Genomic DNA, 20,405 nt, shown 5'->3' on the forward strand with positions numbered 1-20,405 from the left:
TATTTTTATTATTATTATTTTAGTATTTTATTTCGATATTCTATTTTTGTATTTATTGGTTTATATATTTTAGTTTTTTTTTTTTTTTTAACAAAAAGTGCTAATTAGTTGTTAAACATTTTTCGTTCAATTTTACAGCTTCTAAAGTTCATATGTAAAAATACTGAATGCAAAGCAAAATACTTTTGAAAATAAATTTAGTAGTTCAACATAGGCTGAGAAAGAACATTTGATCGCATTAAAGAATAAAATTTTTAAAGAATTGCTTTAACGAGAATTGTTACTAAATTTCTTATAACAGTCTTTAGTGCTACCATCTATGTTTACTAGTTAGCATCCGCAGCAGTAACAAGAATCTGTGATAGCAAACACGAAAAATAGCGAATGCTTCCATGCATTCTTTTTTATCTCAATAATAAAAAAAATTTTTAAAAAAAAATAATAAAAAATTACAATTTAGATTACAGAAAAAATTATAATCCTTAAATGTAAAATTAACTATTATTTTCTTTTTAAATAAATATAATGAATTAAGTTAAGAGAAATTTGCAAATTAGTTTTTAAATATCATATATGTATATAACTTTCTAAAAACGAAAAAAATATTTCAACATCATAAGTTAGTAAAATGTGTAAATTAAATACAATGTTTAAATTTAACTAGATCATACAAATATTTTAGTGCTGCCATCTATTATAAACTTGTAACAATAAAAATGCTCTTACATGCGAACTCCTTGATAGAAATAATTGCAATTTTTATAACACTTTCTTTAAATTATTTTTTAGTTTAAATTTCGCAATGTTTATAAACAAAATTGTACTTTTCCTACTTAGATTGTCCATCAGATAATTATAATGAATTTTTGTAAGGGCATTTTAAATTCCTTTAACAAATTATTTTGAGGAAGGTTTGTATCAAACTCAAATTAAAATCATATATTTTTTATATGAAGTATTTATGTATCAAATTTTTAATAATATTTCTTTCTAAAATAAGAAAGTCAACTAAATGTTTATTGTATAAAAGAAATATAGTCTGATAGTAGATACTATAGATATATAAAATTTTTAAAAAGTGTTCAGTTTTTTTTACTTAATACTTTGTTTAAATTTTAAAGAAAAATGTCAAATTAGTGTTGTTTAATTTGTTAATCTAATAAAATTTTCCATTTATTTTTAACAAACAAATATTTCAAGATACAGTAGTCCTTTTAAGCTTAATCAATAGATGGCGTTATTAATTATTCTAAAATTTCATAAAGCAAATCAAAAACATCATTGAAATCAAAATAAGGAAAACAGATTAAATTGAATCAATATTGTTTCATGTTTCGTATGATGTGTGCTGATTAAATCGGAAACAAATAAATTAAAACAATTTTTAACTCTGAAGATTGTTTGTAATGTTTCTTTAAAACGTCAATAATTTTAATTCATCATTTCATCTCATCCAATCGGAAGCGCCGCAATACATGCGTCACTTCCTCATCGAGTAAAAAATATCTGTTGTGATTGTGTGAGAAAACGTGCTGCTTTTTGTTTTTAATGTGGACTCACTTTCTTATATCTGAAAATCGTACAGGCTAATTACTAGATGGAGTGATTGATTTTGCGTTGTTGAAGTGCGTATTTCCTGAAAGAAAATTAATTCAGGATGATCTTAGTGAAGTAGGATGAATCGTAAACATCATTGAGGGTAAACATGCAGCATGAAGTTTTGCCGGATAAAATACTTTCTCTTCTTTCGGAGTTAGAAAATCATTATGGAAAACTTGGATTTGAATTTCAACCTTTTAAAGTAATCAGTTTAATTGCAACAAATGTAATCATTCTTATACAGCTTTGTTTTTGGATTTAAAGTTCATGGAAAGAAATAAGAATGAATACCAGCTTAAAATAAACTATTATCATAAATTTATTCGTCTCGGTTACATTTTTTTATACTAATTAAAAGATATGCTAATCCTTGTATTTTCAGCATTTTATTTTATCTGCAATCTTTTTATTCATGCTCATATATAGTGTATTAGAAATTACCTGTTTTTAGTGTTTTATTGATTTTGTTTAACATACTACCTATATAAATTGGGTTTTGTTTTAAAGTTCCTGTTATTTGTGATATACATAAGTATTTTATTGATTAAATAATGTTTACACTTAATAAACCTACCATATTTCCTTTCTTTTTATAAATTTCATAAGAAAATGAAACTGTGCTTCATGTTTTGAAATTGTCTTTGTAATTTTGATGCTAATTTAATCACGACCACATCTATATTTTTCGAATGCTATTCAAAAATTAATTATTGTAATTGACCCAAAATAGTAATTAGACTGTCAATCTTTCCTGCAATGTTTTTAATTTAGAATGACTATTTCAAATATTAATAATTTTGTTTAAATTAAATAATATGATTCATTTATTAAAACAAAAAAATTATTGAACTTTATATTCTCAATTAAATAAAAAGTAAAGGTACTTGCTCTGTTTTATCACTTCATATTTTCAAATATTAATTTATTTAATTTTATTTTATTTATAACTGTCATTGTAAAGCCGGCCCAATTCTGAGCTTATGACTATGACTATCATTGTTTAACTCAGTAGCCAATTATTTTTGAAACCCATCTAGAAGAAAAGGGTTTTCTTAGATCTCACTTCGGGACCAACAAGCTGTCATAGAAGAGTTTATAATTGAACTAATCTGTAATCACGTTAAATGGAAAGGAAAACCTCCCGCAGTTAGCCCAATGTCGAGAAGATTCTTACCAGTGGCCCATCTACATTTGATTATATTTTATGTCAGCACTGTGGTCGGTATGAGCTACAGGTGCAGAGTTCGCAATGACCACTGAATGGGTTTGAACCTTGATCACCTCATTGAGAGGCCAGCGTTCTTTTCCCTGAGCCACTGAGACTCAATATTGATATATGACTATTCTAAAAAACTTAATTAAATATTAATTCTTTTTTTTTTTTTCTTCTAGATTGGATGGTACAATTCTTTAGTCCAGCCCATATTCAAACTTAATTATGATGATGATACTGTATCATTCTTAATTATCAGTGCACCCAGAATGTTTGAAAATGCTTTTATTCCTTTTCTCAAGCAAAGAGATGGAGATTTATCTGGACTTAGAGATCCAATTGATCAATGCATGATATTTTATTTATCTAAAATTTGTCAGGTAACTAATTAATTATATTTATGAATTTAAATAGTTTTGAAGATTTATTTTCTTACAATATATTAGTGTCTTTTATTGCTGTTTACATATTCTTTTTAAATTTATTAACAAACCTATTTATTGTATGTTAAATTTTGTTCAACAATTAATTTTCCAAAAAAATTTGTAAATAAGTCTGTCAATGAAAATTTTTTGTGTGAAACAGTCTTAAAGTGTTTCGATTAGTGATTGTAATTTATTCATATTTTAATCTTTTGCCTTCTTGAAATTTTGAAGGCACTAGTGCCTTCAAAATTTCTCATCTTATTGCTTTGCTTATTATTACGGTATTTTGTATGATATCTAATAAAAAAAAATCCAGGTATTTTTATTAGCATTACGAATCCTAGTTCGTTCTTTATCCAAGCATCACTGGCTGCGGTCAGTGTACGGGTGGGTGGCCACTTGAATCGGTCTTCAAAGGGATTGAGGGTGTTCAGTATCGGTCCTCGTTAAACTGATCTACCGTAAAGTGCTCGACTTCGCATGCAGGTCGTCGGGCTACCGAAGCGGGAGTGCCATCCCCTCTGCAGAGGATCAAAATTGAGATGGCATATCTTCGGATCATCCTCAGGGATGTTTCCCAGACCGTCGCCAATAGCCCATTGTGCAGCTCTAGTGTGGCATAAATAAAACTACAACTACATCTTCATCCAAACTTGTTTTTATTATGTTATTCAATGGGAAAGTAGTGTGTAGCAGTAAATTTGAAAACCATTTTGCCCAAGAACTCACTGCTTGGGGAGTTAATGTAAAACATTTATCTCTCTACATTAAAAAAAGTTATTGCATTTGTCGCCATGTTGCTTTAAATAGCGTAGTGTAGCTTGTCAAGTTGACACCTGTCTAAGTTTATTTTTAATATCCAGAACTGAAATTATACTATGTATAATAAGTGAGGGGAACCTTTACAACCTGTTCACTGTACTATATTACTTGACCACTGGAAAAGGTTAAATTTGTGTAGGAGAGTCACTAAATACTGTTCTAAACTCTTCATAAGTTGACTAGCAAATTTTCTTTGCTGTTACGTACTGGAACTTTACTGAAGTGGTAAAATAGTATTGACAGCTAACCGAAACTAAAATGTAAATTTAATCAATGGGTAAACTGTTTATGGCTTAAGTAAAAAGTAGGTTTGTAAGAGTAAAAAGAAATTACCTAAATGTTTAATTGAGTATAGTGAAGTTTTCTCTTTGCATTATGTATGTTCTTTTGTAGAGATGTTTTACAAAATTATTTACTATGAATAAATGACATGCATTATGTTTTCAAACTAATCAGTTTAGTATTGAATTTACTTAACAAATTGCAATTCCTTCTAGTATGTGATATTTGCTAAATAAACTTTTAAAGTTATTTTAAACCTGTATAATCTGTAAGAAATATGTCTATAAATAACATGAATAATGTATTTAAAAATGACATGATTTAAGAAATGATTAAAAAAATTTACTTATAAGTTGACAGATAAAGCAATTCATCCCAAGTGGTCAACGCGTGCAAGTTTTGCAGCATTATATTTAACATTCAGACATTAAAAAACTATACATTTTATTTAAAATTTATTCTTCAAACAAAAAAGTACATAATTGCTTGTAAGTTATCAGATATTTTCTCATCAAGCATAAATAGAAACTAGAGTTTATTCAAGGAAAAACTTACTTAAAATATGTGAAAATGCTATGTTCATGGGTTAAAAATCTTAGAACTATTTTGATTTTTTTAAATAAATACTCAATGTAAAGGATTTGTTTTTATTCCAAAAAAATGGAAATAAGATTCTAAACACAAAATTAATTAAATTGCTGTTATTACAAGATGTTTTTCTCAGATAGCTGATTTTGTTTTTGCTTAGGTAAATAAAGGTTTGAATTCAAATTTGCTATAATGGCAGGGGTGTTTGTGCTCCGGGGAAACCCCGGAATTCCGGGGATTTTGAACTTCGATACCCGGAAATTCCGGGGATCGTCGTTGAAAAGGAAGTAGGAATAATAATTAATTATTTATTTTGATCTGGGTAATTTTGTTTGCTTTGAAAGCTACAGGGCTTCAAGTGCTACATCAAGTGCTTCAGTGCATTTTGCGCCAAACCGGTATATTTGCGCATTACTGCGCAGAAACGGCATTTTATGTTAAATTTGCGCCGAATCTGCGCCAAAAAAATTTCGGGGACCAACTAAACATTGCCAAATTTCAATAGCATAAGAAATTTTTTTTCTCTTGTTGATTTCATCGTTATTGAAGTGCCATCGTCTTCGTCAATGGCAAGCTAATGACCTTCTTGCGCTATTCTATTTATAGATTAGTACCATGATCTTTGAATTAACTAGGGGACCATTCACTAAGTACATATTTTCATGTTGATCCTCAGGACAGTCGAGAATCACAAAGCTTCATAACTTCAAACTTTCCATCTCCCTTTTATTCATTTCATTTAATAAAGATAAGAATTAATTGAGTTTCATAACGTAAATTTTTTTCTGNTCTACATTAGCAGAAAAGCAAACTGCTTCTACCTCTGCATGTGCAGTTCTCGAGGAAATTTCTTTAACTGTAAATGAGGAAAATAAAAGTCAACCTTCCTGCAATTATGAAGTTCACCACAAAAGAAAGACAAGCCCACAAACATCAAAAAATTAAAAAAAGCAGCAGAAATTAGATAATTTTTTTTAAAGAATTAATTCAGGTAATTTAAAATATTTACATAAAATGTAGTAGTTTATATGTTTGAAAATTTATGGTTATTAATTTTGCAAAAAAAGTAATTCATTGAACTTTTATAATTAATTACTTATTATTTTATAATTCATTATTATTCAGAATTATTTTATAATTCAATACTTCATAATTGTAATTTTTCATTTCTCCCCCCCGCCTTCTCGAAACTCCAAAATGTCGGTAGTAAGTCCGTAAAAGTTTCAGGGGAATTTTTGGGGTCCCACAAACACCCCTGTAATGGACAATTGCAGTAAATTTTTTTAAAAATTCATTCAGCTTTAATGCACTCCCAGAAAACATTTTAATACTTTTATAAGAGTGCTAATTATTAAGTTATTTTTCTGCAAAAAGCGCTTACTTTCGTTTTCACCTGAAACGAGTAATCACGTGATTATTTGTGTACTGACGTCACCGATGTCCATCTTCCAGGTTGCATAGCATTTTTAAAAAGTGCTTAAAGGTGCTTATTTTTTACTTTTGTTTTTTAAAGATGCTTTTTTTCCATGGGTGTTTTTAAAAAGTGCTTAATTTTCCCTTTTCCAAAATGTGATATTTTTCTTTACCGTGTTGATTTTCACCACAAATTAGGCAAAAAGACATTGACCTATTCAATTCTTTCACAATTAATTCAAAACCGATATATTTCGGCGTACCGCTGTAGTGCACGTAAACACCATTTGTTTTACATGTTTGATGAAATTCTTGCGTATACTGAGCTGGATGAAGTGGTAAGGATTTTTTACTCTTGTGTGCAACCCTGCTGCATTTTGCAAGAGATTCTCAGTTTCAGGCTTCATTTTCCTCCCTCTGTAATAGAATCGAAAAATCTCTCGAATGTTTGCTGATTACGGGGACCAACTAAACATTGTAATTTTTTTCTTTCTATTAGCTATAGAAAATTTCATTTCTCTTGATAATTTCATAGTTTGTGATGAGCTATAGTCTTCGTCACTGTAAATAAAACCATCAATTGTCAAAAACTTGCCAACCCTATCTAATTGTGATATTTTTCCAAATGCTTAAAAATGTTTTTTGAGCTTAAACGATGCTTATTTTTTGTTGAAAAATTGGCCCTGTCTTCTGTTCATTTACAGTCGTCTTGTGATAGCCATTACGTTCTTCCCTTCATTTGAAGTTTCGTAATTAATTCCAATTATTTTATATAGTAAATAACAATGTGAGAACAAAGATATGTATAATAGATTGTGCCCTAATGTTAATTAAAATGTGTGCTTAATATAATGTATTTTTATAATATTGTTAATAGTAGATTTAAAAATTGTTAATAGTAGATGAAATTTTTTAGTTCTGAATAATTAAGATAAGTTCAGTAAAAAAGGTGCTAGAATGAGTTATTTAAATGACATGTTATAAGTATGAAATAATTTTCATCTTCATTTTTTTAACTGTGTTAATCTTAATTTTGAAGTATATTTCAAATTCATTTTGAAGATTTCATTTTGAATGTTAATCATAACTAATCAGGGATCGTTTTTTATTGCATTCTTATGGAGACCTTTTCGGGAAATTTAATTTTTAATATTTAAATCAATAGACATTTATTGAAAAAAACAATCAGATTTTTGGATTCAGGACTGAATTTCCAATAAGTTAGGATTGAAAATAAAAAAATTTAAGTGATGCTGTATTTGTCATTTTGTATTATTAATTCTGATAAGTTCCTTATAAATCTTTATTTCTTTAGTTTATATTTAGAATTTTTTTTTACTTTTCCATCATATGAGTAAAATGAACAAGTGAATTTTAAAATTTCCTTATACCTATTTGACAAAAGACATTTTTTTATGTTCGTATAAAATTTAAATGTACTATATAGCTCTATTATTAAAAACTGCACAATTTGCAGACTTTATTAGGTAAAATATCTTAAAATAAGAAGTTACTTTTATAATCTGAATATTTCAACTAATTGTAGTAGGTTTAATCCCAATTACTTCATATAATCAAAGTCCTACTGCATTTGATATTTTATTCACACTAAATGCATTTTTACTTTCATTGTTAATCCTGTTTTTGTAGTGATACTATACTTCTTCAATTTTTGTAAAACTATTTTTTGCCTCTCTTTTCAATGTTAATTATTTTATAAGATTCACAGTAATTCATACTTAGAGATAAAGATAATACTAATCTGGAAGTATAAATGACTAAAGAGCTTACAACATTCTTTCTTTATTGTTTAAAGCAACATCTTTTTTTAAAACCTATTGTTTTAAATTGATACTGTAGAATTTAGTTAGTTTATCAAAATTCAAAGTCTTACAAGAACTTTAATAACAGATGTTACATTTTGATTTTTATTTATTTAAAGTTGTTTTAAGATTATTTTAACTTGGAAATTAAATATTTTTCACAACTCTATTTGAATAATTTTTACTTAATCCAAATACATATTTTCTTTTAGTTTTTTCCAAATTTTGGAGCAAAAATTGTGTATGATTTTGAACTTCATCCTAATAGAAGACCAAAAATAGTAATGCAAACTGTTGCTCATGCTTCGGGTGCTGCATACTTTTATCATCCTCAAGTAATTGGTCAACAAGAAAACTCTAAAAAAGTAAGAATTACTTATAGCTATGTCATTACTTTTTAACCATTATTTTGTGAACTATTTTACTTTTTTGATTGTAGAATAATAAAGTTATTGTGTCTTATCAGATATTATAAGTGCAGCAAGTTTTGAATACATTTATGTGACGCAACATGTCTTTGAAAAATGTATGTTAAGACATGTTGTGCTCCTAAATATTTTCCATATTTCTTTTTTTTTTATATATACAATAACTACTGAGTTCTATCTTATGATTTACAGGGTGTGTAGCATTTTTAAAAAGTGCTTAAGGGTGCTTATTTCCATTTTTTAAATGCCCTTAAAAGTACTTTTTTCAATGGGTGTTTTTAAAAAGTGCTTAATTTTCCCTTTTTCAAAATCAGATTTTTCCTTTGCCATGTTGATTTTCGCTCCGAATTATGCAAAAAGACGCAGTTCACATTGTTCTATTCAACATTTTCACAATTAATTCAATCCCAATCTATTTGGGCGTATTGTCAGTTCGTAGCGTATGAAATTCGTTTTACATTATTCAAAATTTTGTGATTTTTGACAATTGTCAAAAACAAGGCCAAATTTTTTTTTTTTGACATGTCGGATAAAACAATATAAAACCATCAATTGTGAAAAACTTTCCAACCCTGCCTAATTATGATATTTTTCAAAGTGCTTAAAAATATTTTTTGAGTGCTTGAAAAGTGCTTATTTTTTGTTGAATAATTTGGCTATGAACGCTGACTTATAAAACAAATGAATCAAATCAATATCCTCTTGTAAATGAGAACAAGTGTGATATGTTATGCAAATCTAATAACTTATTTCATTACTTACAATTCATAACTTATTTCTCATGTATTTTCCTCAAATGGAGGCAATTAAATTTTAAATGTTCAAACACAAATAAGCAAAATTACAAAAATTAGATAGAAATAAATCTTTTGAACCTGTCAGATTCTCAGAATCTGACATTTTCTTTCTAGACAACTTATTATTAATTTTATAAAAAAAAAACATATTTTTAGTGAAACATGTTTCTGCAAAGTTGGTAACTTTTCCATGCTGTTGACTACTGTGATCCTTTTTCATTAATTTAATTTTAGGCAATAATTTTACTCTAATAAAGATCCTGTTTCACATAATTGCAAGCATATAAATTTAGTGTTCTAATAAGAAAATTAAACTGGTATTCTTGTATATGTAATTTTCAAAGTTGTGAATTTAAATTTGGGAACTTATTATAAGAAATGAATCTAACACTATCTATAACTACTTCCTGTATAGATAGCTATCTATAGCTGTTTTCTATAACTACTTTCTATATTTTACGTTAAAAATACAGAAAGTAGTTATAGAAAATTATTGCTATTATTTATATTTGTTAATTTATTATTTTCATTATTTATCTCTTAAGTGTAATAAGAATGAGACAACAAACCCATGCGTTTAATAAAAGTTTGCAAGACAGTGGGTTGATTAATTTCTCATCATTTAAACCAGTTGCTTTTCTACATAAGAAACCAGTTTCCATATTAAAATGCTGATAATGCAGATTTTCCAGATTGATTACCTATTTTAGTTTTAGTAAAACTTTATACTTTCTTTTAAAATCTTATTTTTCTTTAAACACTTCATTTGTCTGTTTTTTGAATTAATTTAGTGTTATAATTAGGCATTTAAACAGTTAATACTTTACAGTGAAAGTTAACACAATTATGGCACAGTACTATTAAAAAAAAATTCCCACCATTTTTTTTAAAATTTCAATCTTAATATTTAAATTGAAATAATAATTGCATTATTCTATTCAGAACTTTAACTGCTACTTTAATATAATTATTAATTATATTAATTGTTAATTATATTAACTAGCAATAAAGCTCTGATATATTATCATCACCATATATCAGCATATATTCGTGCATATTAATTTATTGTTTTAAATAGACCAAGTGAAATTTTAGGTGCATTGTGATTATCATTCTAAGCTTTTGCCAATTTTTATAGTTTTTAAGTTTTAACCAGTTTTAGTTGCTTGTAATGTCAAAATCCCAACCATGTCTGCATGTAGATGTGTTTTATAGTTCTAAAATAATTCTTTATTTGTAGATTTGTTTCTAACAATATTTTTTAACCAATATTTCATATTTCTGAACTTAAAAATAATTTCTTTAGGTTTTTGGAGTTTGTATTCACCCAAAATATGGTGGCTGGTTTGCCCTTCGCGCAGTTGTCATTTTCGAAAATTTACGTTGTCCTGATTTGGTTAGAATTCCCCCATTAGATGTTGTACCCTCAAAAGAACAAAGATTGAAACTTTTAGAGCTTTTCAATAATAATTGGGCTGATTGGAAATATCGTGACATCATACATGCTACTGAAAAATATTCCGAATTGCAAATGAAGTATTTTGCAACTCCACCTGGCAATCGTGGTACTGTCATTCAAGAAATATGTCAGAACAAAATCACTAATGGATTGTTTAAAGATCACTCATAATCAAAACATTTCCAGAGTTTTCTTTGTAAAAAAAATATAGAAAATGAACTGGTGAAACAAATAATGAACTCACCGTCAACATTTAAGAGAGTAATGCATATTTTCAGTTTTATTTTAATATTCATTATACATTTAATCTTTCAATCTAATTATTCTGTTACGGAATTATAATGCTTACTTTATACTTGAAATATTGAATCTGTAATAGTGATTCTGTTTTGACATTCAAGTATGTCAAAACAGAATCACTTATGGATTATTTAAGAATCACTAATATTCCAAAAATCCCCAGTGTTTTCTCTACTAAAGAGGGATAGAGGAAGGACTGGGGAAACAAATAATGCTGTCATGAACTCAGTTAAGGGTAAGCATTTATGTGATTAATATGCATTTTCAGTTTTATTTTAAAATTCATATACATTTAATCATTCAATATAATTCTTCTGGTATGGAATTCAGAGTAATACTTAAAATGCTTACTTTTATACTTAAAAACTCTAGTTGAAAATTCTGTAGATGTTTTAATTTATAATTATGGTAAATTATATTGTTTATAAAATTACTTGCATAAAATTTCCGTAAATCTTTGCTACTTAATAATTATTACAATTTTTAATGTGTCAGACTCTTTCCTACTGTGTGCAAACACCTGTCTCTGAAATTTTCAGACTCCTATATTTTGAGTCCTAAACTATTTCTGAGTGTATTAACTATGATTATTTATTTGCTTTTTAATGGTATGTTTAGTTTAGTGCCATATTTGTGCTAAAAATATATGTTTTTCAGAAATCTGTCTTGTGAATGAGATATTACTTTTAAAAAGAATATACATATTGGTTAGATTATAGTATAAAAATTTATGTGCAGTGCATATATAATTCAATGTATATGTTTATTAGCTACTTAATTTTGAATCAATCCTTCACACTCCCAAGTACTTTAAACATATTAATTAAATAAATGAAAATACAAAAAAAAATTATTAAAATATTAAATACAATCTTTCCATATATTAACAAAAAATCATGCAGTAAAGTGGTTACTAAATATAAATTTTAAAATTCAAATTAATGTGATGTTGCCAGTGGAGTGTTAAGGGTTAAACGTTTAGTTTTGTTTGTTAATTTTTATTTTTTCACATTGAATCTCAATTTACAAATTATATTATGCTATTTGAATCTCAATTTACAAATTATATTTTGCTATTTTAATTTTTTTTATTGATATAATTTGAACAAATTTAGTTATGGAATTTTATTTATATTTCTTATCAACTTTTAGTTTTGCAAATTCTTCTACTTAATCTACTATTTTTAATGCAAAATGCATACCTTTTCTGTAAGAAAAAAACTTCTTGTGACTTGGCTGATAGCCTGCAATTAAGTTATATATATATATCAACGACATACACATGTGACTTTTAAATCACAAAAATAAAGCTCAGGATATGAGAGTAATGAATGGTTTCAAAGTGATAAGTGAATAACACTGAAAATCCTCTTTAAAAAAGTTTAAAATTGTTTGGTCAAAGAACAAGTGAATATCAGGTAATTATCAAGGAAGTTAACAGAATTTTTATGATTGATCTCTCAGAAAATTTCAATATTCCAAAAAATTATTTTAAAAATGATTTGAGATTAGTAATGGTTTTACTTTGAATTTATGGTTTCTTTTAGTTATTATTATTTACTTGACTGAAATAAAAAGAAGAAATTTTCAATAATCCAATTAGAAAAAATACTCCATTATTTTTTCTCTGACTAATACCTGAAAATGTTGCAAACAAACTATATCAGTCAATTAAACTAAAATAGTCTGTCATTTGAACAAATTAATGCACTTTTTTATTTCATACTACTCATTAATGTAATCATAGAACCCATATTAATCATTGTAAATATGTTAACACTATAATAATTGTAAATATGTTAGCATAATAATCACTATATCTATGTTAACGTAATAATAAATCACCTTGCTCATAATGCAAAATAATTATATTGTAAAGAATTATATACAGTAAACTACCAATTATCTGCAGAATTGAGTTACCTTCAAAGTGCGGATAGGTGAATTCTTCACATTTTCCTCTTGTGCTTTTTTTAAAAATTTCTGTATGAAAAGCCTGTCACCTTTTTTTGTTTCTTGGTGTTGAAAAAACTGGAGGCTAAAATAAAACAAACACTAGCAGACATTTAACTCTGGAGTTCATGCACTACTGAAAAAAGCATGCACAAAACAATGTTCGAAACACATGAATTAGTTCTTATGCAGAATTTCTGTGCAAACACTATTTTTAGAAACTCTTATCAGAACAAAACTAAAAATTAAACTACTTACAACAATTCTGAAATCATGCATATAACTCATAAATTATTCAAAACCAGCCTGCTTCATTCTTTCAGTGGTATAAGTGTTGAGTAGGGACCATTCTCATTTGTTAGTTATCAATTTATAACTGATAAGAGATAAATGAGTGAGGATAATTCTTTCCTATTTATCATATGAAGGTAAGACAGAAAAATCTAAATTTCTTTACTTGTTATCAATGTCATTTCTTTGAATAGTAACAATACAATACAGGAGAAGAAACTGCTTTGATAGGAGCTGAATTTATTCATTGAAATTAGAACTTCATCCTGCATTTGTAGTTCCACAGCTAAATCATAACTTATGTTGTCTTGCTCTTTATGAATGCCTCACCCTTTTCACCCTTTCAATGCTAGTTTTTACTTCAGGTATTGCACTTGAAGCTGCAGTGTTTAAATGCCACCTAGTATTTGATTAATTGTGAACATCTGGGCTAGGAACATGAATGTTTGTTAATATGTTGTTCTCAAAATTCTTAAAATAGTTTCATATTTAAGAATTTATTTATTTTCAATTCTAATTGTTATGTTGTTTATCAATGCAAGAAAATAATAAAGCGCGGATGATCTGTAAATTATCCACCTGCGGATTATCGGGAGTTTACTGCATGCTTAATATAGTAATTGTTGTTGTTTTTTTCTTATCTTAGTTTTATGCATATTTTTCTATTTCATTAGTCTTAATTTTTACTTGTTGATCTTATGCTTTTAATCTTTATTTGAATCTGATGTAATTAATTTGGAAATTTCTTACTCATAATAAACCTTTTTTTCCCCCTTATCAACCCTTAGTTATTAGAGTTATCTAATTCATGCAGTTCTTGCTGTTTCTTTTATTTACACTATTCTTTGCTGACAACTAAATCTATGTTTGAAATTTTTGATATTTATTTATGTATTCCATCTTTTTATTCTGTTAAGCAAAAATCTTGAAAAAATATGTTTATATGTTAAATCAATGTTTATTTATTTTTTTTTTTAACCAAAAATACACTTAAACTCTTTTAGATACTTGCATTTTTTCCCCATATTGTATATTTATTGGAATTATTAATTTTTCCAGCATCTCAAATTTGCAAAGAACAATTTTTAAAATTTGCTTAATAGTTACACTGTGAGTTGTTTCCTCCTATTATTAATCAGACCCTTATTGTGTGTTTTTATTAATTTATGGGAGATTAATCTTATTGTACTTTATTATTTTGTTAAATTTTATTATTTTTTTAAGAATTTTATGGCATATGAAACTATTTAGCAAATGTTCTTAATGATCAAAAGGCTATTTACTGCCTGTTAATTAGCTTAATTACCATTTTTTTAAAAATTTTGTGACCTGTGGCTAATTATGTATTATTTTCTTGCACATCATTACAACTTTTACTGCATTGCATAGAAATAATTTTAAAAAAATTTTAGCATCATAAAAATTATCTTTTCCTATTAATCTGACCTTGATTATAACTTTTTTATTAATTTATCATACTGTATTTAATTTTTCTTAATTTTTGCAAGTTGTGACTGTTTTTTTTTTTTTTTTTTATATAATTTTTTATTTACTTATTTTTACATACTTCTAGTAGAGCATACAAGCAATTTAAAAAATTATAGTCACTATTTTCCTCGCTCCATGAAACTTTCATTATAACTTTTTAAAAAATTTATGAACTGCAGCTTATAGTTTGTTTTTTTGTTGCTTGTTGCATTTCAATTTTTTTAGAAACTTGAATAAAACTAATTTGCAATTCTACTTAATGACATTAATCTGTGTTTTTCTTACATTTAAATTATTTTAGAATCTCATATTAAAATAATAAGTAATTTTGTTAATGTCATTAAATTCTATGCTTTTATTACATTTCAGTTATTTTAGGCTCCTATATAGAAATAATTAGAAATTTTGCTTAAAGGCATAAATCTGTGTTAATTCCTTATGTATTTTTTCTTGCAAGATGCATCTTTTTAGATAGTTACATTTCAATACTACAAAAATATAATGTATATACATACATATAACAAAAGTGGTTGATGGCTTTAAATGTTTTATTTTTCTATAAACGAAGCTTAGATTTGAACTAATTAATCAGTGATGCCATGAATTATCTTTATTGTCATATACTTGAATGTTATACAAATATGTTGAATGAATGTTGTTTAATCTATCATTATGTTTAATATGCTTTAGTAATTTTTTTTCTATTTGCCAAACTGATTTGTCACTTTGTTCTAATTTATGAATATATATTTATCATTGGAAATATTAAATAATTGAAACCAGTTATTTTTTTAATGCAACAGTACTATAAAATTTTTTTATATATATTGAACTCAAACTATCATGAGTCGTTCAGTGCTTCATTAATAAAATTGTACTGGAAACTGTTAACACTTTCCCTTCTTAAGTAGTTATGAAATTAAAATATTACTTTATATTTTTATTACAATAAAATTTGTCCTTATACTTAAATGGAGCAAATTATATTTGTCGATTTTAATAATAATCTGGTATATGTCTACTTTTTCAAAAAAATTTCTGATTTTTTTTTAATTTTATTTTATTTATTTATTTTTTAAAAATGTCCTGATTTTTTCTTTGGCCTACTATGAATATGAAGCCTGCATTTAAAGAGTTTTTTTTTTTACTTTAAAAAAATATCAAAGAAAAAATACTATGAATTCTTATTTAAAAATGTAATTGGGAATGAACTTTCAGTTAATTCTCCAACCATTTAAAAAGCTTAGTGGACAAAGATTCTCGATAACATTATTGTGAATTTAGACTTTTATAATCGGATTAACGGTATGTCATTATTGTTCTTGAAATCATCAAAATCAAATCTCTGACCTTTGAATTAATTAAAACTACGAATTTTATTGTGGTAATTTAAAATTTATCATTGTGTTTGAAGGTGCAGTTATATGATAACTGAACTTGACTTTCCTCACTCAAAGCTGCATCAAATATTGAAAAAAACATTAATTTAACTAAATTCCAACTCTAGAAAAGTGAATAACTAATGCTTCGTTTGTTCAGTGAAACCTCTCAGAAGCAATCACTCTTTGTTCCACAGTAAAATGGTCATAAATGGAGGTTGACTTCATTGACTTCCAAATGATAGCAAAGGTTCACGATTTTTTGCGTACAATTTTAATTTTAAACAGGGACATTTTCTTGTTGCGGAAATCCCACTTGTGTATGCGTCATTAAAATGGGATTAATGAATAAAATTTAACATCAATAAAAATGACCTTTATTGATATAATTATGTGTAAAAACTAATTTACCGATTATGAATGATAGAACTATTTTAAATGAATACGCAATTATGTTTTTTGTTTAAGTTTACATTTAATTTTATATCATAAAAATTAGTTAGCTTTACAACTAAATGTTGGTTTGTTTGGTTGAAATACTTAGTTTTTTCTAAAATAACATTTTGCTCTATTTAAACTTAAAACTCTAAAAGTAATTCATACATAGTATCGCTTTTAGTGCACTCTGGCTGTAACATGATGTTGTCAATCTTTGAAAAGAGAGTAGAGACAAAAAACTCACTAGAGACACTAAATACGAACCACTCACAAATATTTTGGTCGCTGGAGGAGGTTTTAATGGTCTGTTATAAAGGTTTTCTTCTACACAAAACTTATGGGAAAAATTCCGTGCCTCCCAAAAGGGGACGCAAATAGAGAAGGTCGTTACACGGAAGGGGTCTTTCCTGGAGATTTCACTCTATAATGTATTTATTTAAAATATCTTTTTGTTTAAGTTCGTTTGTTTTGTTTTTTTTGCAATTATAATTTGTTTTGTTGCTGTCATTTATCACTGATATTATTTTTAATATTTTGTAAAACAAAACTCTCTACAGTTAAATTTATAAACTGTGAGAAGTGTTCAACTTTTCAAAAATTCCTCCCGAAAACTTAATAGAAATCTTTTGACGGCTTTCAGAATCAAAAGCTAAAACTACCCCTTCCACTAATTACACTAATTTTGGCCCGGGATAGCCTTGTCGGTAGGGCTCTGGGCCCATGTCCAAGAGTTCGTGGCTTCGAACCCCGCCGGCCGAAGGCTCCACGTGTAGTAAAGTGACTGATGCACGTTAAATCTGTCGAGCCGCAAAAGTCCTCCATCTCCCCATAACAAATCAATACCTCTGGTGGTACTGGATTGGAGATCGATCGTTCTCTGATTCAGGTCAAAATTACGATGAATGAATGGGTCCACCTTAGAAAACGGGTGTGACGTTTGGTGTAACAGAAGTCGTATTCTTGGCCATAGATGGCGCCACTGAAAAACAAGAAACGCACCCTCTGCCTTGAAATTGCTCCGTTTCACCAAGCAGGCTTGCCCGTGTGGCAAGTGGCATTAGAACCAACCAACACTAGTTTTTCTAAATTTTAGAGTTCTGGCACTAATAGCTCAGGTATTAAAAAAAGAGACGCAGAAGCACTGACTGTAAACTAAACTAAACCGAGAAGATAGATAGCCAATAGAGGGTCAAGGCCTACTGTGCCCATCCCAGTTAAATGGTCCTTCAGTGTCTAGTCCCCAAGCATACTTGGTACTCATTTTATCAATCCACTTAAAAGATGAAAGGCGGAGTCAACCTTGCTTTTTCCGAGAATAGAATCCAGAACCTGTCTTAGCTAGCGGGCGTTGATGGATTTTGAAACATTCATCATTTTTGGTCCTGAAAAGTCTGCATTATGTTAACAGAATATAATCTTAACAAGCTACTTTATTTTCAGTGTTGAGATTTACCTATTCAGGACCAAAAATGATGATTTTGTAACATTCATCATTTTTGGTCCTGAAAAGTCTGCATTATGTTAACAGAATATAATCCAACATTCATCATTTTTGGTCCTGAAAAGTCTGCATTATGTTAACAGAATATAATCTTAACAAGCCACTTTATTTTCAGTGTTGAGATTTACCTATTCAGGACCAAAAATGATGATTTTGTAACATTCATCATTTTTGGTCCTGAAAAGTCTGCATTATGTTAACACTTGATTTCAAAAGAAACAATGAATTTAACAACAAGCCACTTTATTTTCTGTGTTGAGATATGCCTATAACATAATTTTAAACCAAACTTCTAATTCAATCTAAAATTCAGTATATTAGAGTTTTTGATTGCAATTATATATCTATTATACAATTCATACTGGAAAAAATAAGATATTTCCTTAAATTTTTTTTATTCATTACTTGATATTTCCTTTTTTTTTACAAATCTGTATAAATTAAAATTTCAGAATGGAAACCTTTAAAGGTTATGATAATTCTGGTTTTAAATAATATATTAGGTTATTTTTACTTTTATTTGTAAAGGAAGTTAGCATTTAAATTTAATTAAAATTATTGAAAATGTATATTTATGAATGTCATATTCGGTATAATTTTTGAGACTGAGATATTCCTTTTTTATGGGATATTTCCATTTAATGATTTGTTATTTATACTATTTTAAAGGTTATATGACTCTTTAGAAGAAAAACTTCTTAGTTTTAAAAGCTGTGAAATTCGTTATTTTACTGCGATTTCTTTGTTGTTGTGGTTAGCATTATATAACGGTGATAATAAAAAGTTTTTTTTTGTATATTTTGTTTCCCAAATAAAAGAATTTAATTAAATTTGCTATGTTTTATTGATCCAATTTTTAAGGGTTTTTCTAAAGTTCCTTGTTTTTATAACTAATGTTTTCAATCTTAATGGAACTTACATCTTACATTATTCTAAAATTCTGGTTTTCAGTAACTATGAAGTTAAAAAGCAGCTGCTGAAATATTGAATGAATATAGAAGATCCCCTTTTTATGGCAATAAATGAAACTAATAAGTTTCAAGTGTTAAAAAATGTGTAGCTTGCATGGGAATTTTAAACATTTGCTAATGTTTAAAATAAATAATAAATACAATTATCATGAAGTTAAAACTAGGAATTGATTCAGTGTATCTTTCATAACAAAATTACAATTCATGAATACAATTTCAATAAAATTAACAACTGATGCAATATATCTTTTATAACAAAAATTAGAATAATAATCATCTTTTTTTTATTGCACAAAAATTTTACTGGTTAGCTGGCTGACTTAAATATTCTTGTACATGAAATGGAAATTAAGTCACAAGAAATTTTTAAAAAAAGGTCATATTTCCAATGCATTTAATATAGGTTTTTTTTCTCTTTCCCTTAATTTAATTTAAAAGTGAATATTTTGTAAATACAAAAGGAGTAAATACAAAAAGAGTTTTTAAATCTGTAAAAATTTAAAAAATAAATATTTTAGATCATTCGCTTCAGCGGTCACTAAGATGTAAAGATATCAATTTAAGCATGTTCTCTTAAGGATCTTTTGATATAACTTAACCGAAGAGCCATTACATTATGACCACCCTGCTAATAACATGTAGGACCACCTTTAGCCCTCAAAACTGTTAGCACCCGCCGTGGCATTGATTCCACAAGGTGCTGATAGGTAATCTGAGGTATCTGGTACCAAGCTCTAACCAACTGGTCCTGCAATTCCCTCACATTGCGAGGGGTTAGCGTGGCAGCACGAATTTGGTTTTCCAAGTAGGACCACAAATGCTCTATTGGATTAAGGTCAGATGAATTTGGGGCCTAGACATGACTTGAAAGTCACTGGAATGTTCCTCGAACAATCCATGACGATTCGACCCTCATGACATGGTGCATTATCCCGTTGGTAAGCACCATCCCCCGCAGGAAAAACTGTTGCCATGAATGGGAGAACCTGGTTTATAACTATGTTCAAGTAGCTTACAGACGTCAGGGATTGTTTTAGAAGGATTATGGGTCCTAATGTGCCCCATGAAAACATTGTTCCTGGGCGAGAAACCATGAAAACCTGGGCGAGTCCATTGTTATAGATGGAGGGTGGTCATAATGTAATGGCTCATCGGTGCATATAAGTTGAAACGAAACAATCTTCACTACTAAAAGGTAGTGGATCACTTAATATGTTTATTCTATAAAGAAGACA

The 20,405-nt window shown here is 27.6% G+C and overlaps 1 protein-coding gene across 3 annotated transcripts in view; it reads left to right on the forward strand.

Moving 5' to 3' along the window:
- LOC107448792 (uncharacterized protein MAL13P1.304) overlaps window positions 1–20,405 on the forward strand; it is a 94,989-nt gene that overhangs the window by 50,207 nt on the left and 24,377 nt on the right. Inside the window, exons 1-3 of one of the 3 annotated variants that reach the window (XM_016064129.3) lie at window positions 1,247–1,801; window positions 2,992–3,192; window positions 8,378–8,530. In XM_016064129.3, the coding sequence (XP_015919615.1) occupies window positions 1,706–1,801; window positions 2,992–3,192; window positions 8,378–8,530 (450 nt within the window). In that variant the 5' untranslated portion in view covers window positions 1,247–1,705. Of the gene's footprint in view, window positions 1–1,246; window positions 1,826–2,991; window positions 3,193–8,377; window positions 8,531–20,405 lie in introns of those variants that run through there. The other 2 variants (XM_016064128.3, XM_071183398.1) reach the window with 2 other exon arrangements.

This window comes from Parasteatoda tepidariorum, chromosome 7 (assembly GCF_043381705.1).
Source record: "Parasteatoda tepidariorum isolate YZ-2023 chromosome 7, CAS_Ptep_4.0, whole genome shotgun sequence".
Taxonomy (NCBI): domain Eukaryota; kingdom Metazoa; phylum Arthropoda; class Arachnida; order Araneae; family Theridiidae; genus Parasteatoda; species Parasteatoda tepidariorum.